The sequence below is a fragment of the Salvelinus sp. IW2-2015 genome, linkage group LG5 (genome assembly GCF_002910315.2).
Source record: "Salvelinus sp. IW2-2015 linkage group LG5, ASM291031v2, whole genome shotgun sequence".
NCBI classification, from domain to species: Eukaryota; Metazoa; Chordata; class Actinopteri; order Salmoniformes; family Salmonidae; genus Salvelinus; species Salvelinus sp. IW2-2015.
Window position 1 is genome coordinate 14,885,647 of NC_036844.1, and position 27,348 is coordinate 14,912,994.

The 27,348-nt window shown below is 42.9% G+C and overlaps 3 protein-coding genes across 5 annotated transcripts in view; 2 read left to right on the plus strand and 1 right to left on the minus strand.

The window, feature by feature from the left end:
• LOC111963951 (protein Niban 2) overlaps positions 1 to 10,069 on the plus strand; it is a 63,129-nt gene extending 53,060 nt beyond the window's left edge. The window contains 7 exon segments of the mRNA XM_023987563.2: positions 5,274 to 5,461; positions 5,698 to 5,853; positions 6,107 to 6,226; positions 6,480 to 6,587; positions 6,820 to 6,931; positions 7,151 to 8,231; positions 8,233 to 10,069. Of these exon segments, the coding sequence (XP_023843331.2) occupies positions 5,274 to 5,461; positions 5,698 to 5,853; positions 6,107 to 6,226; positions 6,480 to 6,587; positions 6,820 to 6,931; positions 7,151 to 8,231; positions 8,233 to 8,353 (1,886 nt within the window). The 3' untranslated portion in view covers positions 8,354 to 10,069.
• On the minus strand, positions 10,010 to 17,631 carry slc31a2 (solute carrier family 31 member 2). 2 transcript variants are annotated; one of them, XM_070443568.1, is made up of 5 exons: positions 17,410 to 17,631; positions 12,706 to 12,882; positions 11,895 to 11,961; positions 11,328 to 11,532; positions 10,010 to 11,067 (listed from the first exon to the last, which is right to left on the minus strand). In XM_070443568.1, the coding sequence occupies exons 3-5, from the start codon at positions 11,959 to 11,961 to the stop codon at positions 10,902 to 10,904; spliced, it is 438 nt and encodes a 145-aa protein (XP_070299669.1). In that variant the 5' UTR covers positions 12,706 to 12,882; positions 17,410 to 17,631; the 3' UTR covers positions 10,010 to 10,901. The 2 variants fall into 2 exon arrangements, with proteins under 2 accessions (XP_070299669.1, XP_023843332.1); XM_023987564.2 differs by lacking the exon at positions 12,706 to 12,882 and having other exon boundaries at positions 17,410 to 17,628.
• Positions 17,632 to 18,490: 859 nt separating this feature from the next.
• The window catches only part of LOC111963953 (ER degradation-enhancing alpha-mannosidase-like protein 3), a 27,099-nt gene continuing 18,241 nt past the window's right edge, over positions 18,491 to 27,348 (plus strand). The window contains exons 1-6 of one of the 2 annotated variants that reach the window (XM_070443567.1): positions 18,491 to 19,512; positions 19,702 to 19,747; positions 20,075 to 20,175; positions 20,704 to 20,743; positions 21,073 to 21,185; positions 21,410 to 21,563. In XM_070443567.1, the coding sequence (XP_070299668.1) occupies positions 19,370 to 19,512; positions 19,702 to 19,747; positions 20,075 to 20,175; positions 20,704 to 20,743; positions 21,073 to 21,185; positions 21,410 to 21,563 (597 nt within the window). In that variant the 5' untranslated portion in view covers positions 18,491 to 19,369. The remainder of the gene's footprint in view (positions 19,513 to 19,701; positions 19,748 to 20,074; positions 20,176 to 20,703; positions 20,744 to 21,072; positions 21,186 to 21,409; positions 21,564 to 27,348) is intronic. The other variant, XM_023987566.2, reaches the window with a different exon arrangement.

A 27,348-nucleotide genomic window follows, 5' to 3' on the forward strand; every position in this document is an offset into this window, starting at 1 on the left:
CACCCTTACGCTCATCGCTCCCCCCGCTGCCGCGCGCCCCCACCCCCCTCACTCCCCAACGCCACTCCCCTCTTACCCGCTTCCATCTCTTTGCCTCGTCTGCCTTCCTGCTCTAACATTTTCTCTTATGTTTTGTTTCCCATGGAGACAGTGTTGAAGGACTGCATTCCTTGGATGTCACTGGAGGCCAGGGCTCACAGGTCCTGTTTATTAGTGTGTGTGTGTATGGAATGATCAGGACTATTTTAGTCCATTACTGTTTTTATTAGGTTTTGTATTTAGTTACACTACAGTAACTGGTCATATACAGCATACAGTCCCTTCAAAAAGTATTTATGTCCCTTGACTTATTCCACATTTTGTTGGTAGACAGAATTCAAAATTGATTAAGGAGATTGTTTTTCTCACCCATCTACTTATAGTACCCCATAATGACACAAGTATAAACATGTTTTTAGAACATGTTGCACATTTTTATTGAAAATGAAATAGACGTATCTCATTTACATAAGTATTCAACCCCTAGTCAATACTTTGTAGAAGCATCTTTGGCAGCAATGTGCTAAGTCTCTGAGTGATTTCTGGGTAAGTCTCTAAGAGCTGAGAGTCTTTCTGGGTAAGTCTCTAAGAGCTGAGAGTCTTTCTGGGTAAGGTCTGCTAAGAGCTGAGAGTCTTTCTGGGTAAGTCTCTAAGAGCTGAGAGTCTTTCTGGGTAAGTCTCTAAGAGCTGAGAGTCTTTCTGGGTAAGTCTCTAAGAGCTGAGAGTCTTTCTGGGTAAGTCTTAAGAGCTGAGAGTCTTTCTGGGTAAGTCTCTAAGAGCTGAGAGTCTTTCTGGGTACGTCTCTAAGAGCTGAGAGTCTTTCTGGGTAAGTCTCTAAGAACTGAGAGTCTTTCTGGGTAAGTCTCTAAGAGCTGAGAGTCTTTCTGGGTAAGTCTCTAAGAGCTGAGAGTCTTTCTGGGTAAGTCTCTAAGAGCTTTCCATACTGGATTGTGCAACATTTGCCCATTTATTATTTTCAATATTCTTCAAGATCTGCCAAATTGGTTGTTGATCATTACTAGAAAACWATTTTCAGGTCTTAAATCTTTAAGTAGATTTAAGTCAAAACTGTAACTCGGCCACTCAGGAACATTCACTGTCTTCTTGGTAAGCAACTGTAGTGTAGATTTTGCCTTGTTTTAGGTTATTGTCCTGCTGAAAGGTGAATTCACCTCCCAGTGTCTGGTGGAAAGCAGATTTAACCAGGTTCCTGCTTAGCTCAATTCCATTTTCTATTTTTATCCTGAAACTCCCAAGCATACCCATTTCATGCTGACCTCACCGATCACGTCGCAAAATGAATGTACACATGTTATTCAATCATTGCACCCACACTTTTCGCGTGCGTCTGCGTAGCCAGGCARTAAAATAGAACTTGGTTCTATTTGTGACGCTTGACACGCTGCAAATCCTGCCTCTCCCATCTCCTCATTGGTTTTTAGGAGCATATACCCACGTGGGTGATTGAAAGATGAACTGAGGTCCACTGAGGTTAGTTAAGGATCATATCACCTCCACCTTACCTGACACCCTAGACCCACTTCAATTTGCATACCGCCCCAATAATGATGCCATCGTACTGTACACTGCCCTATCCCGTCTGGACAAGAGGAATACCTATGTATGCTGTTCATTAGGCTCCCGAGTGGAGCAGCGGTCTAAGGCACTGCATCTCTAGAGGCGTCACTGCAGACACCCTGGTTCGAATCCAGGCTGTATCACAACCGGCCATGATTGTGAGTCCCATAGGGCGGCGCACAATTGGCCCAGCGTCGTCCGGGTTTGGCTGGTGTAGGCRGTCATTGTAAATAAGAATTTGTTCTTAACTGACTTGCCTAGTTAAATAAAGTACCCTCCAAGCTCGTCATTAAGCTCAGGGCCCTAGGTCTGAATCCCGCCCTGTGCAACTGGGTCCTGGACTTCCTGACGGGCCGCCCCACAGGTGGTGAAGGTAAGAAACAACACCTCCACTATGCTGATCCTCAACACAGGGGCCCCAGAAGGGTGCATGCTCAGCGCCCTCCCGTAATCCCTGTTCACCCATGACTGCGTGGCCAAGCACACCTCCAACTCAATCATCAAGTTTGCAGAAGACACAACAGCCTACAGGGAGCAGGGTAGAGCCCTGGCTTGGCCCCTAAGACAAACTTTTACACATGCACCATTGAGAGCATCCTGTCGGGCTGTATCACCGCCTGGTATGGCAACTGCATCGTCCACAACCGCAGGGCTCTCCAGAGTGTGGTGCGGTCTGCCCAACGCATACCTTCCCTCCAGGACACCTACAACACCCAGTGTCACAGGAAGGCCAAGAAGATCATCAACTACCCGAGCCACGGCCTGTTCACCTCGCGATCATCCATTAGGCGAGGTTAGTACAGGTGCATCAAAGCTGGGACAGAGAGACTGAAAAACAGCTTTCATCTCAAGGCCATCACTGTTAAATAGCCATCACTAGCCGGCCTCCACCCAGTACCCTGTCCTGAAATAAGTCACTGTCACTAGCCGACTACCACCCGCTTACTTAACCCTGCACCTTAGAGGCTGCTGCCCTATGCACATAGTCATGGAACACTGGTCACTTTAATCATGGAACACTGGTCACTTTAATCATGGAACACTGGTCACTTTAATCATGGAACACTGGTCACTTTAAATCATGGAACATGGTCCCACTTTAATCAATGGAACACTGGTCACTTTAATCATGGAACACTGGTCACTTTAATCATGGAACACTGGTCACTTTAATCATGGAACACTGGTCACTTTAATCATGGCACACTGGTCACTTTAATCATGGCACACTGGTCACTTTAATAATGTTTACATACTGTTTTTCCATTTAATATGTATACTGTATTCTAGTCAAGGCCATCCTATTTAACTATTGCTGTACATATACTATTCTATCCTACATATTATTCAGATATACTACATATTCTGTCCATAATGTCTATACATCCCATACATGCAGTACCAGTCAAATTTGGACACCTACTCATTCAAGGGTTTTTCTTCATTTTTACTATTTTCTACATTGTAMAATAATAATAGTAAAGACATCAAAACTATGAAGTAACATATGGAATCATGTAGTAACCAAAAAAAATCAAAATATATTTTAGATTCTTCTAAGGAGCCAGCCTCAGCCTTTGCCTTGATGACAGCTTTGCACACTCCTGGCATTCTCTCAACCAGCTTCATGAGGTAGTCACCTGGAATGCATTTCAATTAACAGGTGTGCCTTGTTAAAAGTTAATTTGTGGAATTTCTACAATGTAGAAAATAGTTTTTTTTTTAAATAAGAAAAACCCTTGAATGAGTAGGTGTTCGAAGACTTTAGACCGGTAGTGTATATACTGAACAAAAATATAAATGCGGCGATTACAGTTCATATAAGGAAATCAGGCAATTTAAATAAATTCATTAGGCCCTAATCTATGGATGCAGCCATGGGTGGGCCTACGAGGGCATAGGCTAGTTTTCCACCAAAAAAGGGCTTTATTACAGACATAAATACTCCTCAGCTGGCACACGGCACATGCTGCGCAACAGTGTGCTTGTAAACAAACACCACGTGACTGGGGACTACAGTAAGCTTTAATAATTTGACAGGTGAAATTAAGAATGCAATGTTCTTTATTTCAAAAGATATTGCACAAGTTGACTGCAGGTGTTTACTTAAGTAGCTACAAATATTCAAAAGTATTAAACTTCAAAGAAATTGTTTTGACGGTATTGAAACTATTCCGTGGCTTTTTCCAAATAACCTGGTATGCGGTATATATGGTATACCGCCTAGCCTAATACCCATAACATGATACAGCCACCACTATGCTTGAAAATATGGAAAGGGTTACTCAGTAATGTGTTGTATTGTATTTTCCCCAAACATACCCTTTGTTTTCAGGACAAAAAGTGAATTGCTTTGCCACATTTTTTGCAGTTTTAGTGCCTTGGACAAACAGGATGCATGTCTTGGAATATCTTTATTCTGCACAGACTTCCTTCTTTTCATTCTGTCATTTAGGTTAGTATTGTGGAGTAGCTACTATGTTGGTAATCCATACTCAGGTTTCTACAGCCATTCAACTTTGGAATCGGTTTAAATTCACCAACTGAGTTAGGAAGGACGACTGTATCTTTGTAGTGACTGGATGTATTGAAACACCATCCAAAGTGTATTTAATAACTTCGCCATGCTCAAAGGCATATTCAATATCTGCTTTTTATTTTTTTTACCCATCTACCAATAGGTGCCTTTGAGAGGCATTGAAAATCTCCCTGGTCTTTGCGGTCAAATCTGTGTTTGAAATTCACTGCTTGACTGAGGAACCTTACAGAAATTGCTATGTGTGGGGTACAGAGGTGAGAGAGTCATTCACAGATCATGTTAAACACTTTTATTGCTCGCAGAGTGAGTCCATGCCACTTATGTGACTTGTTAAGCACATTTTTACTGCGCCTGCTGTCTCGACCTCGGAGTGCTTGGCTCTGAAAAGCCAACTGACATTTACTCCTGAGGTGCTGACCTGTTGCACCCTCTATAACCACTGTGATTATTATTTGACCCTGATGGTCATCTATGAACATTTGAACATCAATCTGACGTTAATGGCCATGTTCGCTTATCTCCACCCGGCACAGCCAGAAGAGGACTGGCCACCCCTCAGAGCCTGGTTCCTCTCTAGGTTCCTGCCTTTCTAGGGAGTTTTTCCTAGCCACCATGCTTCTACATCTGCATTGCTTACTCTTTGTAGTTTTAGGCTGGGTTTGTATATAAGCACATTGTGACATCTGCTGATGTAAAAAAGGGTTTTATAAATACATGTGATTGATTGACTGATGTAGTTCTTACCAGAGGTGTGGCAATGCTTACCTATGTTTGGCATAGCAGTCTGTCTGTTCCACCTTCACTTTGGCATGGTTGCCTCCTGTGCCAGAACAGTTGATCGGGATCTGATTACAATACTCACATGTTTTGTGTGGAAATGACTGACAACTGTTCATGACTTTGTCAGTTGGACATTGTTAGGCCTACAGTAGCAGCCAGGTTAGTAGTGCATTATTTCTCCATTTCAGTCACAGGTTTGACGGCTAATGATATTTTGGTTCCTTTTCTCCAGACTTTTCAGTCGGATGTCTCTGGGTAATGCTTGGTATTACTGTGGTCTTGAAGTGTGGGTGTCTACTGACCATGGGGACTAACCGTACCCCCCCCCCCTCCGTAGCTCTGGTGTTGCCTAGGGCAGAGCAGCTCCTTCGGCGCAGCGTCCAGCCCTACGTCAGCTCCATCCTGGAAGCCTTGATGGAGCCCACCAGCAGAGGCTTCTCCGAGGTCCGAGATGTCTTCTTCAGAGAGCTGGTGGAGGTCAGCAAGAACACGCTCAACGGAGGGGGCAAGGACAAACTGGGAGAGGTGAGTGGACCACCGGAGGACTTGAAGTTCACGCTTACTGTCCTTGGTGACCTCTGTGACTGTTCCATAAAATGTACTGTAGCTCTGTCTTGGATCTGTTGAAGTGCTCGGTGTTGCCATATCCTCATATCGGTCTGTCTCTTTCCCCTCTCTTCTCTCGCTCTCTCTGCCCTCCCTATCTCTCCCTTTTTCTCGCCCTCCTCTCTCTCTCCTCTCTCCCATCTCCCCTCTCTCAGCACATGGAGAAGATCTCTATGCTGGCGTTCCACCCGGTGAAGATGCAGAGCTGCTATGAGAAGGTGGAGCAGCTGAGTCTGGAAGGGCTGCAGCAGAGATTTGATGTGTCCAGCCCCTCCGTGTTCGTCCAGAGGGCTCAGATCCTCATGAGAGAGGTGAGATCTTAACCCACAAATCCCACTACCTGGTGGGTATGAATCTGCCACACAAGACTACCAACACTGTAGTTATTGTTCTTACTGCACTTTGTGACAGATTGTAGTGGTCCCATCTGGTGGCGAGAGAGGGTATTTCATTGAACACCATAGGAACTCTTGTAGCATAAAATGGAACCACCGAATGAAATCGTTGACAATCTATCTTTCCCCCCCAATGTATCACTAATGTCCTCTCTCCTCTGTGTAAAAGCAAATGGACAATGCTGTGTACACGTTTGAACACCTGCTGCACCAGAGTCTGGAGGAAAAGGACCAGAGAGGAGAGAACCTGTGTAAGACCATCCAATGCTGTCAGGACAGAGTGCTGAAGGTTAGTTAGTTAGACTGAGGGTGGATAAGGATAAAGGAGAATGACTGATTTGATTGAAGGATTAAGAATAGATTGGCCATTAATACAGTTGCAAAAGGTTTTCCCAAAATTCTGGTTGGAGGATTCCAGATTTCCTGCTTATTCCCTCCTGATTCCCGGAATACTCCAATCGGTAGGCCGGAAACCCTGGGAATTTTTGGCAACCCTTGCCATCAGAGTCTAATGTCTGCGTCCCTCTGTCTGTCCCTGTCAGAAATATGACTATGACAGTAGCACGGTGCGTAAGAAGTTCTTCAGAGAGGCCCTGCTACAGATCATCATCCCCTACATGCTGAAGCAGCTGGCTCCCTCCTGCCATCCGGTGAGGCTCACTGGTTATAGTCTCTTATTCCAGCTATCCTAGTCTCCCGAAGACACAGATACCTCTCAGACTCGAGCCACCCCTTTACTCTATGGTTCCGTCTCATACGGAACCCTATAATCTATTTAGGCTCTGGTCAAAAGTAGTGCACTATATAGGGACTGGGGTGCCACTTGGGACGTTGGCCATGTCTAGTGCATTAGTCTGTAACATCTCCTCTCCTCCCTCTCAGGACTTCCCTCCCTTCCAGGAGATGATCTTTGAGGACTTCTCCCGGTTCATCCTGGTGGAGAACATGTTTGAGGAGGTGGTTCTGCAGTCTGTCACCAAGGACATCAAGATGGGTGAGTGGTGGGCATTGGAGACACTGGCCCGGCATAGGCTAGACTATTCGTAAAGCATCTCCGGGTAGGATTGCTAATCTAGGATCAGTTTTGTTTTTTTAGAGCACACTTATGATTATATAGACAGGGAGGACCTGATCCTAGATCAGCAGATTCAGCAGTGCTAATCTGAGGCGATTTGTGAATTTGGCGCTGACGTAAATCTCTGTGTGCCTACAGCTGTGAAAGAGGCGGCAGTCCAGAAGAGACACAACCTGTACAGAGACAGCATGATCCTGACCAACAGCGACCCCAACCTCCACCTGCTGGGGGAGAGCCCCTCGGTAGACTGGGCCGCCCAGTTCGGTGGCGGGGATGAGGAGCCTGACGAGTCCCCGGAAGGATGTGGCCGGTCTAAATGGCGGCGCAGGCAAGTGGTCTCCATGATCAAGCTGGACGGGATGAGCCCGCTGCCCTACGAGTCGTGCTTGGAGGTACCGGGGGTGGATTTCATCCCCGAGGAGGGGGAGATGGAGGAGGGGGTGGATTTCATCCCCGAGGAGGGGGAGATGGAGGAGGGGGTGGATTTCATCCCCGAGGAGATGGAGGAGGTGGGAGCGACCTCCATGGAACCACAGCCAAAGACCCCCACGGAACTAGAGCCTAATTCCCCAGACAACGTGCAGGAGATCCGTTACCTCATCAACCCGGTGGTGGAGATGGTAGTCCCGGCCTCAGAGGAGGACTTGGCTGTTCTCACCAATGAGACAGAGCCGGGGATGCTGACGCTAGAGGGCGAAGAGGAGGTGACGCTAATCACCACCGTGGTGGAGGAGGTGCACAGGAAGTCACTGCAGTGGAGAAGTGCCCCACAGGAAGTGAGCGAGCAGCTGATAGAAAGAGGTCCAGACCAGAAAGCTGAGGGGGAGCTTCAGGAAAAAGGGGAGGCAGCTATTGAGGGCAAGGTAGAGGAGGGCGAGGCGGCCATCGAGAACGCCTTACAGGAAATGGCGATAATGATACAGGAAGAGGTCGGAGACTTACAGGAGGAGAGGCAGGACGAGGTGGAGGCAGCCATTGAGGGCGATTCATCCATCGAGGGAGAAGATGAGGCTATCGAGAACGCCATACAGGAAATAGAGATGGCGGTACAGGAAGAGGACGAAGACAGGATAACGGAGTGTGCCGTAGACTCTGACGCTGAGCTGGCCCCACCATTGGCCGACTCCAGCCCCCGGCACCACGATGACAGCGGCTTCCAGTCACTGACCAATGAGGCCTTGGATGAGGGCGAAGCTCAGCCAATGAAGGATGCTCTGAAAACAGGACTCTCTAACCGACCCAGGTGAGGTGGTGGTGATTGTGGAGCAGGGAAACGCTGCACTTCACGACGACTCTGAGACCGGGGAGGACTCTGAAACCAACATTTTATATGAGATTTGAATGGGAAAACAAGGGAGAATATTTCATTTATTTTTTTACCTCATTTTCATTATCTCCAGCACAATACCAGTGTCAACATACCGTATGTGAAAATGGCGCATTTCTACCTGATGATATCATCAAAAGTTTCAAATAAAAAGTTCAAGGAAAAAAACACTGAGGTTGGCAGTGACGTGGGGAGCAAGAAAATACCCTCCCTTGGGCTAGAAAACCTATTGCAGGTTTTGAAAATCCTTTTTCTGACTTTGAATCTTACGCTGTGGTGCCACAGAGAAGCATTTAAAAATATATATATATGTGTGTGTACCCACAGATCATAGGAACACAGCGTTTTCACATGTAGACACTGGTATGATTCTGGAGATGATGAATATGAGGTTGAAAAAGTTACACTTTACACTACAGATGCCCATGTGTAAGGGCCTTCAGGATATGTTCACAGAGATGCATGGCAGGATAGACGTAACACTTTATGGTGCATGGGTACACACTCACTGGTCACTGCATGACCTCTTACTGAGCACTAGGAGGCACTGTAAGCTGGCTTTTGACACAAACGGCTCTGTTTTACCTCTTTGTCATGACATCTTACTGTAATGGGCATTGTCGAAAACATATCATTATAGAGATTCAGCTATCGTTGCATTCAGGGCTTGGGAGCTCTGCTTTTTAACATGTTTTAACAATGACTTGGCACACTAGTGTATAAAATCAGCCAGAGTGATTTTGTCTTGAAATAAGTTTGTTAAGCCTTGTTTTTAACCYTTTTATTTTTCATTTTCAAACGCAGCCTCCTGGTATCTTTTCACAGTGCATGACATCAGCATTGCGAGGCACTTTCTTACTTCCTACTTTTCTGCCTGTGTTAGTCTAACCCTTATTTAGTGTGAGGGGAGCTGCTCAACTGGTAGCAGTCACTAGTCTTATTATAGATGCTAGAGGTCCTGCGTCAGCCACAGTGCCACTGCCATGAGCACGCTTACAGTTATTACTAAAGGGACTTGCTCAGCGACGCATCAGAATCTCTGTGGGAYTGTTGTGTAGATGGTTGACAGCACGCTATGTATCTTGTCATGAAGAGGCCTCTGTCAGTCTAAAAACATTGAGAAATGAAGTTGGCTATATGCAATATCTTTTTGAGTGCAGACCCATCACACCTTACTCTTTGTCCACAGTCTCCTCTGGCCACACCAAGGGAATAAACCAAGTCTATATTTGTTTATTTTCCCCACTCGTCAAAATTAGGGAAATTTGATTTATGCTGATTTTTCTATCCATGCTATGTTTATGGCCACTGTATATATTTGTTCTTAACCAGGCTGAGTTTGTAGTCTTGGGGAAAATAGGTCCATGTATCTCTGACTTAAAAGGATAGTTCACTCTGAACTATTCCTTTAAGATGGAGTCCTTCTGTTTCCTTCCTCTATTTATGACAAATACTGTGTGTGTATGGTGCCCAATGCACTATCCTCGGCCATAGTCTTCATTTTGTGTAAAGCCCTACGCAAGAGCTTTTTATTGAATTGTATTTTGCTATGCATGACAGACTATACTTATATTGATTTGATTTTTCTATTTCTCATCTATCTAGACTAAAATGGTAAACTGTGTTTAAGCCAATCAAATCATCATGTATTTTTTTAATCAAATGAAATGTTAAAAGGTTAGTGGTYTTTGTTTTATTACTATCAATAAAATACAACAGTAGTAAGCACATGTTCATATAAAGTCCATTGACGCACCCTTCTAAGTGTTTCAGATTAAAAGCAGGCCATTATCTACTTTCACAGTTCTACTTTCACAGTTTACTGTAGATCAATAGGATTTGAAGAAGAAGCTTTGCGTTCATCCATGATTAGGTTACCGTATAATTCAACAGGAAATATGCCTCTGAAATGTATTTAGGACAAAGGCACTAAAAGGTTGGGGTATACTATCTCACAAATGATTAACAAGAGCCACATTCAGTTCTCTATGTACCTAAGAGTAATTAAAACACTGTTACCCAATGAGCCTGACAGTTACAACACTCAATCACATGCTTCTGTGCTGTCAGTGGSAATTCCAGAAAATGTCTTGTGACTAGTGCTGACAAAATGCATAATCTCAGTTCCCTCTGCAAGTAGCCTGACCTTGGAGTTAGATGCTAGAATGAGGCCACAGGTTGAACTCGAGCTCTTCTCAAGGGCCATTCTCAAACATATGTCAGTGGATATGCAAGATAGGTAGGTACAGTAMGTCATACAGGGTAACACAAAAAGCATTCACTTCCTGAGACATATCTTAAATGTACCATGGGTGTGCTCTATGGAAGTCTCCATCTTGCTTTTTACTTCGCACACCTCTGCTTTAAGATAAGTAGGGAAGAACCACCTACCACTTCAGGTAACTTGAAAAGCGACAGTCACAGGGAGAGCTATCGCACATTGAGTGTGCAACAGGGTCAGAATGAAAGACGCTGTGATATGTTCTTCAGAGCACATCTTTGTCCAACAGGATAACTAGTGCCTATAGATCTATAGTCCAGGAAAAGGATTATTCTGTTTGATCAGATTTGACCCAGTAGAGGGAACCCTAAGAAGTATCCCAGGACAGAGCCCAAGATGACCCCCAGGAAGATCCAGATGTTGTAGGACATGACGCACAACATCAGCATGTAGCCAAGGGTTACCTGCAGGATGTGCAGGGCTGTCTGGATCCCACGGAGAAGCCATCTGGGTGAAATGAGACAGAGAGAACAGTGTTATTGCAGTAGTCTCTCTGGAGTAATTATATACAGGTGCACCAGTTCATGTTCTCGTCTCTAATGACCTACTCGGCTTTCTTATAATTGATCGGTGATTCATGTAGGCCTGTGAAACCAGGTGCTTGCACTCTGGCCAATTTGGGGACCTGGTGGATGAAAGCCAGCGTCCCTGGAACGTGGTAATCACAGACAACGACATGGGCAGGGCTGCTCCTGTGTGAATCCTACCTGTTCGTGGGGGAGCGAGTGGGGGCAGTCTGTTCCATGGGGGCCAGAGAGGACTCTGACAGGCTACTAGCTAATGCAGTGCTGCTTCCCCGGCAGTCTGAGGAGTGGAAGGGGGAGGGGCGCTTCCCCAGCCAGATCCTCCACACCTTCAGCAGCTCGTAGAACACGGTCAACAGGAGGACCATGAACACCGACAGCACCATCCCTGCAAACACATTGGCCACAGAGCTTATCGCGGTTGACAGCAATGATGGTCATCAACAGTGGCCCCAACTGTGTCCGTCTGGAACTCAGTGGTGWCACCACAGTGTCTGCTATACTCATAGTACTGTAGAGACAACAGCAGTTACTTAATGAGTGTAAGAAACCAGTGCATGCATCACTAGGGGCCCTATTGAAACAGGTCTACATAAGCAACAAGTGCATTTGTTACCTGAAACACACTATGCAGAATGGTGGGGCTGAACTGTACTTGAAAAAATATAAATGGAGTCAACCAGACAAACGGGTTCTAAAATATATCATTTAGATTCTCCTGAGGGCACAGGTCTGTCAGTGTTAGCCTACCTGCAGGTCCTTGCACATCCCAGAAGTGAAACAGCAGCATCACGCTGCTCCCTGCCTCAAAGGTCATCTGGATGAGAAAAGAGCAATTGTAATACAACAAAGAATATGCACAAGTAAACAGCAGTACTGTATACTGCAAGGAAGCGGACCAGATTTGGGACCTGTGCAGGAAATCCTGGTTACATGGACATCCACGTATGTGAAATATAATATATAAAGCTTGGTCAGGTAGATAATGAGCCAACCCCCCCCCCCCTTTTTGCACCCCTTTTGATTTGAACAAAACCTTCCAGAAATGTTTGCCCATGGTGGTAGTGGTCAGAAAGTGACTTTTTGGAAAGCCAAAACATTCAGGATAGAGGTGCTCAAAGTTGACACATTTTGCATACCCCACCCTACCATGAGACATGCATGTCTTCATCACTTAAAACATTTAATGGTTGAGTTTGATATCATTTGAAAGCTTGCAAACAGGGTTGTCAAAATGTTTAATCATTTCCTTAAAAAAAAGCTTAACCTTAACATCAAAACACGTAAACTCTCATGTTTATAAARAGTACCAGTCAAAAGTTTGGACACACCTACTCAGTCAAGGTTTCTTTTTTTWWAACTATTTTCTACATTGTAGAATAATAGTGAAGACATCAAAACTATGAAATAACACATATGGAATCATGTAGTAACCAAAAAAAAGTATTTGAGATTATTCAAAGTAGCCACCCTTTGCCTTRGACAGCTTTGCACACTCATGGCATTCTCTCAACCAGCTTCATGAGGAAGGCTTTTCCAATAGTCTTGAAGGAGTACCCACATATGCTGAGCACGTGTCTGCTTTTCCTTCACTCTGCAGTCCAACTCATCCCAAACCATCTCAATTGGGTTCAGGTCGGGTGATTGTGGAGGTCAGGTCATCTGATGCAGCACTCCATCACTCTCGTTCTTGGTCAAATAGCTCTTACACAGCCTGGAGGTCTGTTGGGTCACTGTCCTGTTGAAAAACAAATGATAGTGGGACTAAGCCCAAACCAGATGGGATGGTGTATCGCTGCAGAATGCTGTGGTAGCCATGCTGGTTAWGTGTGCCTTGAATTCTAAATAAATCACACTTTTTTGGTTACTACTGGATTCCTTATGTGTTATTTTATAGTTACGATGTCTTCACTATCTACAAATGTAGAAAATAGTACAAAAAGAAAAACCCTGGAATGAGTAGGTGTCAATAAAATTTAAACATCAACTTTCAAATGGTACCATAAAGATGGTTAGAGGTCCACACATCACAGAATGTTCACTTGAGTGGCAATATCCATTGTTTTAAAATTAAACAATCAATCTTCCATAGGAAACCTATTGAAATCATAGACATTTTTATAATAGAATAGACATTCTCATTCAAGTTGACATTCGACGGTGGGTGGACTGGCCAAATACACTGGCTCCAGGTCATCTATAAGTCTCTGCTAGGTAAAGCTCTGCCTTATCTCAGCTCACTGGTCACCATAGCAACACCCACCCGTAGCACACGCTCCAGCAGGTATATCCAATTGGTCATCCCCAAAGCCAACACTTCCTTTGGCTGCCTTTCCTTCCAGTTCTCTGCTGCCAATGACTGGGACGAATTGCAAAACAAAAAAAAACAAAACAATGCTGAAGTTGGAGACATATCTCCCTCACTAACTTTAACCGTCAGCTGTCAGAGCAGCTTACCGATCGCTGCAGCTGTACACAACCCATCTGTAAATAGCCCATCCAACCAACTACCTACCTCATCCCCATATTTGTTTTTCTGCTCTTTTGCACACCAGTATTTCTATTTGCACATCCTCACCTGCACATCTATCACTCCAGTGTTAATTTGCTAAATTGTAATTACTTCGCCACTATGGCCTARTTATTGKCTTACCTCCTTACTTCATTTGCACAAACTATATACAGATTTTTCTATTGTGGTATTGACTGTATGTTTGTTTATCCCATGTGTAACTCTGTGTTGTTTTTGTCGCACTGCCTTGCTTTATCTTGGCCAGGTCGCAGTTGGAAATGACAACTTGTTCAACTGGCCTACCTGGTTAAATACATTTAAAATAAAAAATCTCTGTGGTACCATTTAAAAGTTGGAATTTAAATTGTAATCCCATTTTAGTACATTTATTAGCCACAACATGGCACCCACCCTGTATAAGAGTTGTCTCAACCAATGGCGAGCGCGATACAAACACCTCAGATCATCTAAAATAGGTCTAAGCTACAACATATGCATAGGTGAAAAAAATCTGAAATTACATGTTTCTAGATAATTGTAGTTTAAGATTTTTTTTAAATTGACAACCCTGTTTGTAAGCTTTTAAATTATATCAATCTCAAATGTTTATATTGTCATGGATGTCTCAAGGTATGCAAAATAGGTCAACTTTGAGCACCGTTATCTCTTGAATGTTTTGCATTCAGGTCCAAAAAGTACCTTTCTGAGCACTTCTACAAAAAGCAAATATGAATGAAAGGTTTCGTTTAAATCAAAGAGGTGATTGAATTCAATTGGATGTACTCTACTATATCACTTGTAAGCAGTCAGCTGTAGATCTGTAGTAAGACGAAATCAAACTCCTTCTCCCCTTGCATCTTGGGGAAGTATACCAAATGCAAAAGTTATGTGGAAATCTCCTTGGATTATAACTTTAGAATTGGTTGATATACTACGACTGTGATATGTGGTTGTGTCACTTAAATATCTTAAGATGAATGCTCTGGATAAGGGCGTCTGTTAAATTACTAAAATGTTTTTAAAAAGTCAATGTATTTCAGAAACAAACAAATATACAGACACACTAAAGCAAGCTGTAGAATCTCAAAACGTCTCCTTATCTGTCCCTCTACCTACATCACGTTTTGCATTCCTTTCAGTTAGTTATTTTCAATATATTAGTCACCAACAACAACAAACCACATATACTTAAAACATACACAATCACCACCACCAACAAACCACATATACTTAAAACATACACAATCACCACCGACAACAAACCACATATACTTAAAACATACACAATCACCACCAACAACAAATATAAAATACATAGCACAAAGCAACAATGACGTTAAGTTCTTCTAAAAGATTTAACATGTTACGATAAGCAAATTATATAATTCAATTATACTCAGCTCATTACTCTTTTTTACAGTTCAATTTTTATGTTTTCCTTTATTTTATTTTGGACAATTGTTTTTTTATAGTTTCTGGCAAATAATCCAACATCTTCCATAAAAAGATAAGAATGAAAATGTGTATATATGAGTTCTCAATATATATCCTTTTCCTCTCCCTACCACCCACACAAATTCCTGTAAGTATTCATTTTCACTTAAAGGTTAAAAAATAACACAATAGTATGGACTTACAGGCTACAGAATAACATAATTATTTAAAAAATGTATACTTAATTTCACCTGATAAGAGGCAGCAACAACCAGATACTCGGTAGGTTATGGGTTGGCTAACCCCTTCAATAATATATTTGCACATCTCCTATAAACTCGCAGAAACTCGTCAAGTTTTCCCTGGAGGACATATTGTAAGTTAGTCTTTCCAGAGGAAACAACCACAACAGGTTTTGCATTCCAAGACAAATTGCTCTCTGGTCTTCCAACCAAAACCAATAGACCAAGTAGATTGTGGCAATTAAAGACAATGACCACCATTTTAGAGCACAGATTCTGCTTGTACTGACATACAATAGCAGTACTATGGAAAGACAGCCATGCTGTCGCATGTGAGCTTATCAGCCAATTTGATTGTCAAGAGAGCCTACTGTTTCCTAAACTGGATGCAGTGTCTCAAGGCCAGTGAAGGAAAACGAGGTCAGTGAGATATGTGCATACATACACTTTTTTCTTCATGAAATTCTCAGCAGGAGCCTTTGCCTGTTTATTTTATTTATTTTACCTTTATTTAACCAGGTACACCAMTTGAGAACAAGTTGTCATTTACAACTGCGACCTGGCCAAGTAAAAGCAAGGCAGTGCGACAAAAACAACACAGAGTTACACATGGGATAAACAAACGTACAGTCAATAACACAATAGAAAAATCTGTATACAGTGTGTGCAAAGGGAGTAAGGAGGTAAGGCAATAAATAGGCCATAGTGGCGAAGTAATTACAATTTAGAAAATTAACACTGGAGTAATAGATGTGCAGATGAGGATGTGCAAGTAGAAATACTGGTGTGCAAAAGAYCAGAAAAACAAAAACAAATATGGGGATGAGGTKGGWAGWTGGTTGGAMGGGCTATTTACAGATGGGCTGTGTACAGCTGTAGTGATCGMTAAGCTGCTCTGATAGCGGACGCTTAAAGTTAGTGAGGGAGATATAAGTCTCCAGCTTCAGTGATTTTTGCAATTCGTTCCAGTCATTGGCAGCAGAGTGAAGGAGGCTTTGTTGCGAAATAGGAAGCCGATTCTAGATACATTTTTTGGGATTGGAGATGCTTAATGTGAGTCTGGAAGGAGAGTTTACAGTCTAACCAGATACCTAGGTATTTGTAGTTGTCCACATATTCTAAGTCAGAACTGTCCAGAGTAGTGATGCTAGACGGGCGGGTTCGGGGAGCGATCGGATGAAGAGCATGCATTTAGTTTTACTAGCATTTAAGAGCAGTTGGAGGCCACGGATGGAGTGTTGTATGGCATTGAAGCTCATTTGGAGGTTTGTTAACACAGTGTCCAAGGAAGGGCCAGATGTATACAGAATGGTGTCATCTGCGTAGATGTGGATCAGAGAATCACCAGCAGCAAAAGCGACATCATTGATATATACTGAGAAAAGAGTCGGCCRGAGAATTGAACCCTGTGGCACCCCCATAGAGACTGCCAGAGGTCCGGACAACAGGCCCTCCGATTTGACACACTGAACTCTATCTGAGAAGTAGTTGGTGAGGCAGGCGAGGCAGTCATTTGTGAAACCAAGGCTATTGAGTCTGCCGATAAGAATGTGATTTATGGAAAGATATAGCCCATGATCCATTTTCAGATTTGAATAATGTAGTGACACAAGATAAATTGTGGACATCCAATTAGGCATTTGGTCTATGTATGGCTCAAAGCATTCAACCTCTTACATAACATAGCTGGTCACTTTCCATATACTAGTGACCGAAAGGTTGCAAGACCGAATCCCCAAGCTGACAAGGTAAAAATCTGTCGTTCTGCCCCTGAACAAGGCAGTTAACCCACTGTTCCTAGGCCGTCATTGAAAATAAGAATTTGTTCTTAACTGACTTGCCTAGTTAAATAAAGGTTTAAAAAATAAGTAAAAAATATGATAAAGTATCAAGAGCGCCAGCAGCACTCACATTACAGTAGCCTACAACATGTTCGTTCGCGCTCTCTCTCTCTCTCTCTCTCTGTCATGCAAAACAGTTAAATGGTGTAATGCTCTGCAAAAGTATTACCTACATATGATTGTGTTGTATCACCAAAACAACAAATGCAATAACACTATGCGAAGAAACTACTTACAGACATGATTGATCAACTTGAGCAGACAAATAAGAGATTTGGGGGGGTCTCCTCAGGCCCTTTCACTCCCCATCACCGACGAGAGCGAACTAGAGACGTTGTTTTGACGGGATTTAGTTGCATTCCACTTCTTCTCGTTTCTGACCGCAGGGCAGCAGGCRACCATAAACATGCTTCTGTCCTGCACAGTGTGACAATGAGGCCGCGGCACCACATGACGTTATAAAATGTCGCAAGGGTAGATGGTAGATGTAGTCTTGTGCACATCATTAATTTGCAACGCAGATAGACGCAATCCGCAGCAATGGGTAGGAGGGAGATTCRTAGATGTGTAGTGTCGGTGGAAAAAGTTGTGTGTGTAAACTGTAGGGGTCCCCATGGTGCTGGAGATCAGAGATGCCCAGTGAGAGAAAGGCAGGTTGAGGTTGCCAGGATCAGAGTAGTGCAGAAGGTGTCATATGCTGAGGCAGGGAAGATAGTAGAGGAAGATGAGTCCAGGGGGCAGGTTGAAGGATCGTGAGTAGGTCGAGGCCAGTAGAGAGTGATAGGAATAACATGGGCTTTAGTAAGATAGTTTTTTTGGGCGTTCATGGCCAGCAATTCTAACACAGAAATGGAACGCAAATGACAGAGGATAGATGTTGTGGTTGCAGAGAAGTACTTGGGTTTACGAGATTTCACTGCATTCACAAAGTTTAATGAATTCATACTACAGAATAGTAGGCGGTGGCATGCACCTATAACATTTGTTTGCGGACCGCCATAAAACAAGGATACAATCTCAGTATATCCACTTACATTCGAATGTGATAGCTAAATCTACATTTAGGCATAATCCATAGTCTAATAATGCATACGAAAGGATAGGCATATTGCAAAGTGTTGTTTTAAAATTACCATGCTTCTCCGGTTGATCTAGCTACTAAAAATATTCAAGGTAAAAAAGTATGCCTACATTGTAACTCAATATTATGCCCATAACTGATAACAATGTAACTTTGAAAACCAGCAACATTTGACGTCAATATTCTTATCGTGATACGCTCCATCATGATACAAACGACGTAAGTTCGACATTGCAGGCGACTGCCGACTGACTGATCCACAAAGAACATTGTATCATAAATAACTACTCATTATTATTTGTAGATCAGTGAGTCATACTTGACGGGTCTGATCCTCTCGAACACGGCCAATGTCTTCCTTTTACCTCTGCCGCCTCGACCAATAGCATCAAGAGGTATCCTCAAAGCTTGTTGTTGTGTGTAGTAGACTGCTAGCTAAGTAAGTAGCCACCAAAGAAGCTGAGRACCGTCTGATTTGGTTTCTCCCTGGGGTTTCATCGACGGTTTGGTTGAAACCCTCCTTTGGGTCGGGAGACAGACGTTGTCCGTGTAACTGGGACTGACACGGAAGAGGAGGGTTGTGTTGCAATACGAAGCAGACATCACCAATGGCTCCTCTTTGTTAATTAGCTAGCTAAATTAGCTAACTAGCCAGCTAAGCTGATGGAGTTCCTTCCTGTCATTTTGAGTATACGCCTGATTATAGACTGGGAAATCACGCTAGTGAACAGAAGAGGAGCTTCGTGTGTGATTCAAAGTATATGGACATAGCTAGATAGCTTACAAGCTAGCTACACCTACAGATGTCTATTGTGGCAAAGWTCTCAACAATCTCTAACGTACCCGGTGGTTCTCTTGTTAGGCTCGCTAATTATTGATCCTGCCAGGGGTAACATGCAAGGAACCTGATTGTTGTTGTCAATTGGCTATTTTGACAGCTAAGCCCATCAACTGTAGTGGAGACAACCAGTTGTCAAGTCTGAACTCTTGTGCTTGTCCATYAGGCCACCCCATGCAGGTTCCCGGGAGAAGAAATGCATTGATGATATGATTTTTCAGGGACGTCATTGAGAGCACAGGAACACCCACTTGTGTACAMACGTGTCAAAGATTAAATGGGTGCAAAGCTGTTTTGCTGGCCACAGGGTTCTCCTGGTATTGCCATGATGCTGAGAGCCCTACTCCTTACTGGCCTTCTTAGCTGGGCCAATGGCCAGGAAGGTCAGGCCATGTTACCTGAAGAAAAGAGCAAAATCAGGTGAGATAACAACCGTGTGTGATCACTCTCCAGCATTGCGCAATGCCCACCTTTTACTGAGTGGCGAGGTCTGTGCTGTGAAGACGAAGGGACTAAATCGTTGAACACACCAGCACTTTACCTATCCGTCATCTTGTCTGTTAGAAATGACTTGGTTATGTTGATCTAGTATATTTCTTTCTGTTACAGGGACCAGATCGTTGAGATGTTCGATCATGCCTATGGTAGCTATATGGTAAGTCTGACCACATCATTTATAATAATACATCAGATGTATGCCATTTTGCATTATTATTGTCACTTTCAACTACATTGGGCAYAATTGGATGTTTCAGGCCATAGCTATGGTTGTCTGTCTGTTACTGACCATGTAGCTGGCCACGGCATGCTTCTGTTAACTGTTTTGTTGATATTGTATTATTGCTCAAACAGCTCTCTGACWTGACTGTGTGCCATCCACTCGGGCCTATACTTCTAAGTTCAAAAGTATTTAAACAAATGTTCTTCCTAATTAGTATGTGTACCGTACCCTGACTGCACCTGTTCCCTGATTCTGCCACAGAAATATGCGTACCCAGCGGACGAGCTGATGCCCCTGAGCTGCAGGGGGAGGGTGCGTGGTCTGGAGCCCAACAGGGGAGACATCGACGACTCTCTGGGGAAGTGAGTACAGCCGCACGTTTCTCAATATGTAACGCTCATGGGAAAAGGAAATGCATTTGGACTTGATGTGGGAAAGCTTGTTATACTCTGTTTGACGTGACCTATCCGAAGCCCCTCTGGTTCTTCCTTAAGACCTTGTGTGTAACACTTAGGCTGGAAACACAATAGATGATGACTATGGTGAAGCTGACATGGAGCAGGATCGAGGGTGTGTGTTGGTGTGTGTGTGTGTGTGTGTGGTGTGTGTGTGTTGTGTGTGTTGTGTGTGTGTGTGTGTGTGTGTGTGTGGTTGTGTGTGTGTGTGTGTGTGTGTGTGTGTGTGTGTGTTGTGGTGTGTGTGTGTGTGTGCGCATAAGGTTCATCCTCCTGACCTGGGTCATATTCATTAAGCACCAAATGGAAGAAGACGGGCTGAAACAGGGCGGGACTATCTGAACTTGTCCAATAAGAAACTACAGTTTTCAAGGTTTTGTTGCAAACATTTTTGCTGTGGTGTCCCCTAACAAATATAACCTTGTTTTCTCCTAGGTTCTCCCTCACTCTGATTGACACCCTGGATACTCTGGTGGTGAGTATCTGATCCTGTCTGTYTGGCTATAATTGTAGTCAGCTGTAGTACCACAAATGTCTATAGAGAAATCAATGAGCAAATGGGATCTATTTTCACGACAACCCCTCAGAGCCACACACACAAAGTAAATGGCAGTATAGATGAAATGGATAGCCCTTTCTAATGGTTCTGGAAACCCTAGCAAAAATCATTGAAATGTAGTAATTCACAGGAATAATTCATGTTTTTTTTCAGGCAAGTTTATCATTTGTTTAGTCTAAGTATTTAAACACCTATTTCTTCAGTCTTTTCCCCTATTAACGAATGTTGCTTGTCCGTGTTTCCAGGTGTTGAACAAGCTGGACGAGTTTGAGGATGCAGTGAGGAGGACATTGAGGGATGTCAGGCTGGACAACGATGTGGTGGTGTCTGTGTTTGAGACCAACATCCGAGTCCTGGGGTACGAACCTATACAATGCATTGTCTCACTACGACACCGTCGTTCTCCAAAATCGTGCATGATACTGGTTCAAATGTGTAATTGGACATTATGTTCTAATAACTGTACGACTTTATCATATAGTGCTGTCAGTGTTTAGATGAATAGGAAATTGTCCGGACATTGCCACGTGCTTACCACACTATCATCTTGCTCACCACACCATCATCTTGRTGTCCCTACAGGGGCCTGCTGGGGGCGCATACGATGGCGGACATGCTCCGTCAGCGGGGGGAGAGGATGCAGTGGTACAGAGATGAGCTGCTCCACATGGCCAAGGAGCTGGGCCACAGACTGCTCCCTGCCTTTAACACCACCAGTGGCCTTCCCTACCCCAGGGTAACACACCTCACTCTCCACATGTCTGCTTTTCGCCGTTCCCCTGGGTGCAAAGCCTTGTTAATCAGAACTCTGTTTTTCCACAATGTCGGAAAAATACCAAACGATTCAGGTCTGAYAGGAGTGACCAGCTGAATGTGAATAGAAGATTCAAAGMGATTTCAAGATAGCGTTGTAGTCGTATAATTATCTGACAATACMCATGTAGTGCATACAARATACCSTTTWAAAWTMTTGTGTGTAGATCAGCTTTAATATTGCAGATATTATTTTAAATAAATATATTAACCCCACAAAATATATATTATTTTAAATAAATATATTAACCTCCCAAAATATATTGGGGATTGGAAATGATGCAGACAATTACATTGCCACAAAATGTTTTATTAAAAAATAAATAATAATGTCCTTTATTATTTTCCCCGAACACTAGGACTAGATATTGGCTAATAAAACAACAATACTTACCCTTCCACTTCCAGTTTATACATTCTACATACAGTTCTCAGACAGTATATTTTACATTTAGTAATCTTTTGTTTGTTTTTAGTCCCAGCCTTCAGCTAACCTCAACCCCTCCCATCTGTCTCTAGCAGCCATATATTTTTCCGCTGCGATGTTTCACAAAAGTTCTGAACCTTTTCTATCTCTAGTTTCTCATAGTAAATGAAAGATTAACACCTTTGCTAAGAGTATTATTGATTGATTGACTATGACTTTTCAAATCACCCAGCAGTGCTATTTGCAGAGTTGCTCCAAGTAAATCACCATTCCCCAACCTGTGACCAAAAACAAGCTACATACAAAACAAGTGATCTAATGATTCTGTCTCTTCAAACCACAATCGGTAGAGATGGTTGTATCCCCCATATAACTATATATATATATATATATATATATATAACATTTTAATGGTTGCAAGAATTTTGTATAGTAGTTTAAATAAAAAAAACTCAAGTTTTGAATCCGGCATCGTTTTGTGTATCAGTTCATAGACCATGTGCCATGGAATATGTACATCGAAAATCTCCCAAGTATTTTGCAACCTGTATGATGCAGGTGTAAATGTTTTGGTCCTTAAATGAACTTTGGTCTGCAGGGCCGACAGACAAGTTCCTTACCTTCTCCCATTTCCACTTACCTCTTCCATTTTCCTCTGGATAAGAGCGTCTGCTAAATGACTTAAATGTTAAATGTAAATAATGCTGCAATCATTTGGTTGTAATTTTGGATAGAGCAGACATTTCCATATAATTTTGTTAGCTGCATGTGTGACGTAACTCCACCAGTCTTATTTATGATAGAATTTACYAAGATTATACCGTTTAAAAAATAAAAATCAATTAGTAAATTTGAGTTTAACCATAATATTTGTTCAGTCTTTTCTGGTGGATTAAACTGAAATTGCAACCAGCTTTCTATTGCTTGTTTTAAAAATAGCGCTATTTTGGAGATAATGAAAAATTGTAATCTAAATGAAGGGATAAAGGCCATTCTTGGACACGGGGTGAGCCATTCTTACTTATCTGCTAGAGAACCAGTTWGTATTCAAGTATAGTTTTTGTATGACTGAAGCCTTTAGTGAGATGTCCAATGCTTTAATATTTAATCATTTCTTCCCTCTGAATTCATATTAATTATAGAAATAGGCCCAATTAATTGACTGGCTTGCCGTTCCAAATAAAGTGCTCATAAGTGCTCATATAATTTAAAAAACAAGTCTATAGGTGTAGGCAGGCCCATAAAGTAAATAGGTAATATGGAATATGACTAAAGAATTAATCAGCGTGATTTTTTTTCTCCACAAATACACTACATGACCATCTCATTCCAAAATCATGGGCATTAATATGGAGTTGGTCCCCTCTTTGCTGCCATAACAGCCCCCGAAGGCTTTCCACTAGATGTTGGAACATTGCTGCGGCGACTTGCTTCCATTCAGCCACGAGTATTAGTGAGGCCGGGGACTGATGTTGAGCGATTAGGTCTGGCTCGCAGTCGGCGTTCCAATTCATCCCAAAGGTGTTCGATGGAGGTGAGGTCAGGGCTCTGTGCAGGCCAGTCAAGTTCTTCCACACCGATTTTGACAATCCATTTCTGTATGGACCTCGCTTTGTGCACGAGGGCATTGTCATGCTGAAACAGAAAAGGGCCTTCCCCAAACTTTTGCCACAAAGTTGGAAGCACAGAATCGTCTAGAATGTCATTGTATGCTGTAGGGTTAAGATTTCCCTTCACTGGAACTAAGGGACCTAGCCCGAACCATGAAAAACAACACCCGGACCATTATTCCTCCTCGACMAAACTTTATAGTTGGCACTATGCATTGGGGCAGGTAGCTTTCTCCTGGCATCCACCAAACCCAGATTTGTCCATTGGACTACCAGATGATGAAGCGTGATTCATCACTCCAGAGAACGCGTTTCCACTGCTCCAGAGTCCAATGGCGCCACGCTTTACACCACTCCAGAAGACACTTGGCATTGCGCAWGGTGATTTTAGGCTTGTGTGCGGCTGCCCGGCCATGGAAACCCATTTCATGAAGCTCCTGACAAACAGTTRTTGTGCTGACGTTGCTTCCAGAGGCAGTTCGGAACTCGGTAGTGAGTGTTGTAACCGAGAACAGACAAATTTTACACGCTTCAGCACTCAACGGTCACGTTCTGTGAGTTTGTYTGGCCTACCACTTCGCGGCTGAGCCYTTGTTGCTCCTAGATGTTTCCACTTCACAATAACAGCACTTACAGTTGACTGGGGCAGCTCCAGCATGGCAGAAATTTGATGAACTGGCTTGTTGGAAAAGTGGCATCCWATGACGGTGCCACGTTAAAACTCAATGAGCTCTTCAGTAAGYCCATTATACTGGCAATGTTACCTATGGAGATTGCATGGCMGTGTGCTCGATTTTATACACTGGCTGTGGCTGAAATAGCCGAAACCACACATTTTAAGGCGTATCCACATACTTTTGTAAATATAGTGTATGTTTYTAAACTTACCATTTTAAGAAGTACCCTGATAATTGAGTGTWCATATAGCTGTACCATGATATTTGCACCGTTAAGCATACTGTAGCTGCGACTAAGTAAACCTCTAATTGTCCTCCAATGTTCCACCCGCTAAAACCTCTCCCCATCCCAAAGTGGGTTGTCAACCCAGTGGGTGGCTGACCATCCCTGTACACATACATGGGTCCTTCTAGAGACAGGTATTGCACATATATGCACATATCCACCAAGGTAGGGCATGCGTGCCAAGGGGTAGCCAATAAAAATGTTGATTCACTTTTTATTTTATTTCTTTCTCTCTCTCTAAAAATCTTCACATTTTCAAACAGTCCATTTATATTTTCTCACGGGGCTTTACATTTGGTGAAGTTTTTGTGACTCGCGAGTAGCCTCGTTTTCACTGCATAAAATGACACATCTAGTGTTCAGTCAGAAATAATAACAATGTCAAATAAGTAGCCTAGTCAAATAATTACTAACCAATCCAATTCATATTAGCAGTGTGATCCTCTCACTCGTCCTCGTGGTATACTGTGCCAGCTTGATGGTGCTGTGTGTAGTTTGGTGGTGTGAACTCGTGAATTGGGGTGTTGTATGCGGTGGCGTTTGGCTTCGCGCTCGCATATGTGTATGTGGTGTTGAATCTTTCTGACGGGGTGGATATATAGCGCCTCAGATTGGGTGACGAGTGGGGAATGTGTGTGATCATGAGGGTGAGTTGGTGAACACATGTGTTGCGGACTGTGGCAGTGTTGCTTGCCTCGTAGCGTGCGTGCTCGACTTGGGTACACTGCAGCATCCACAAGAGAGGGCCAAGAGGAGCTTGGACAAGACACTTTTGGAACACACTAGACAGGTAGCGGACAACACTTGGGGTTGTTAACTTATTCGTGTCAAAGCATAGGCCGCTCGAACTCGTGTTATGTTTCTGGCACACTTGTCAATGATATGGGGGTCCACACCTGCGGATCGCAATTGATTTAGAAGCTTTTTCAACTCACTACTAGTAAGTGCGCTGCGTTTAATACTAACGAAGCGCGAAGATATATAGCGATCACATCCATGTTGTAATAAAAGTTATGAGAGACGAGCTTTAGTTTTCTTTACTGACCATCATCGATTTTCACGTGCCTGAACCTACTTGCAGATGGACGTAGTTTCTCACATCGATCTCGATACCTGTCTGGGTTATATTTTTTCTCGCCTGAATGATCTAATCACTAGGATACTACGGGACCGCTCCACAACTATATTCAATGTGCGGGACAAATTGAGGCTATGATTAAGAAGTTTGGAGCTCTTCTCTGTCTGCATTAACGAGGACCACAACAGGTCTTTCCTATCATTGTATGATATTTTTTGTGTCAAATTAACAAGCTGTACGGACAATGTAATATGTGATATAGCGAGCACCTGAGTGAGTTGGATGCGCAATTACGCAGGTACTTTCCCGAAACGGATCACACAACAACTGGATTCGTTATCCTTTCATGCTCTGCCTCCAGTCCACTTACCGATAAGGAACAAGAAAGCCTCATCGAAATTGCAACAAAGCGGTTCTGTGAAAATTTAATTTAATCAGAAGCCACTACCAGATTTCTGATTGGGCTGAGCAGAGTATCCTGCCGTTAAGACACTGATGCCTTACAACCAGACCTATGTGAGAGTGGATTCTCGGCCCACTAGCATGAAAACTAAATACAGGCACAGACTGTTGTGGAAATATTTAAGACTGCCACTCCTACAAAGCATTGAGAGTAGGCATCTTTCAACAATTTCCTAACCTTGGATTATCTCACATTCCAATTAACAATAAGTATATGTAAGATGGTTAAATAAAGAGCAAAATTATTGATTAATTATAATATTATTATTGTGCCCTGGTCCTATAAGAGTTCTTTGTCACTTCCACGAGCCGGGTTTGACAAAACTCACTCATTTTTATGTTTAATAAATGTATCGGTATAGTGTGTGTGTGGTGGACAGGTTGACAATGATGGAAAAAACAAACTTTGAGAGTGCGCTGACCCTGTGTCTAGAGGGGGTACACAGCTGGAGGTTGAATGTTTGAAGGGGTACGGGAATATAAAAAGTTTGGAACCACTGATATAAGAAGATAGGAGTCCTCCTTTAAAAAGAGCGCATGGTGCCACCTACAGTACAGAACCAGATCCGGAGCCACACATCATTTTGAACGCTTTGCCTCGGTTGTACTGCATCTCGTTATGAAAAAAATATACACTACCATTCAAAAGTTTGGGGTCAAATAGAAATGTCCTTGTTTTTGAAAGAAAAGCAAAACATTTTTGGTTCATTAAAATAACATAAATTGATCAGAAATACAGTGTAGACATTGTTAATGTTGTAAATGACTGTAGCTGGAAACGGCGATTTTTTAATGGAATATCTATATACGGTGTACAGAGGCCCATTATCAGCAACCATCACTCCGTGTGTTCCAATGGACGTTGGTTAGCTAATCCAAAGTTTATCATTTTAAAAAGGCTAATTGATCATGTATGAAGAAAACCCTTTTGCAATTATGTTACACAGCTGAAAACGTTGTGCCTAATGGTGTCTCAGTAATAAAATTGATTTTTTTAAAGCTGTTTGAAGAGAAGTGCCCATGGAGTGGTAGCCTTAAGATGTATCAAGGCAAAGGGTGGCTACTGAAGAATCTCAAGGCTTATAAATATATGATTATTGATTTGTTTAACACTGTTATTTGGTTTACTACATGTGCTCCATATGTGTTATTTTCATAGTTTTGATGT

Coding starts and splice junctions, on each gene's coding strand:
- slc31a2 (XM_023987564.2), bottom strand. Junction 11,533..11,894: donor GGATGTGCAAGGACCTGCAG/GTAGGCTAACAC, acceptor ATGTGTTTGCAG/GGATGGTGCTGTCGGTGTTC. Junction 11,068..11,327: donor ACTCGCTCCCCCACGAACAG/GTAGGATTCACA, acceptor CATTTCACCCAG/ATGGCTTCTCCGTGGGATCC.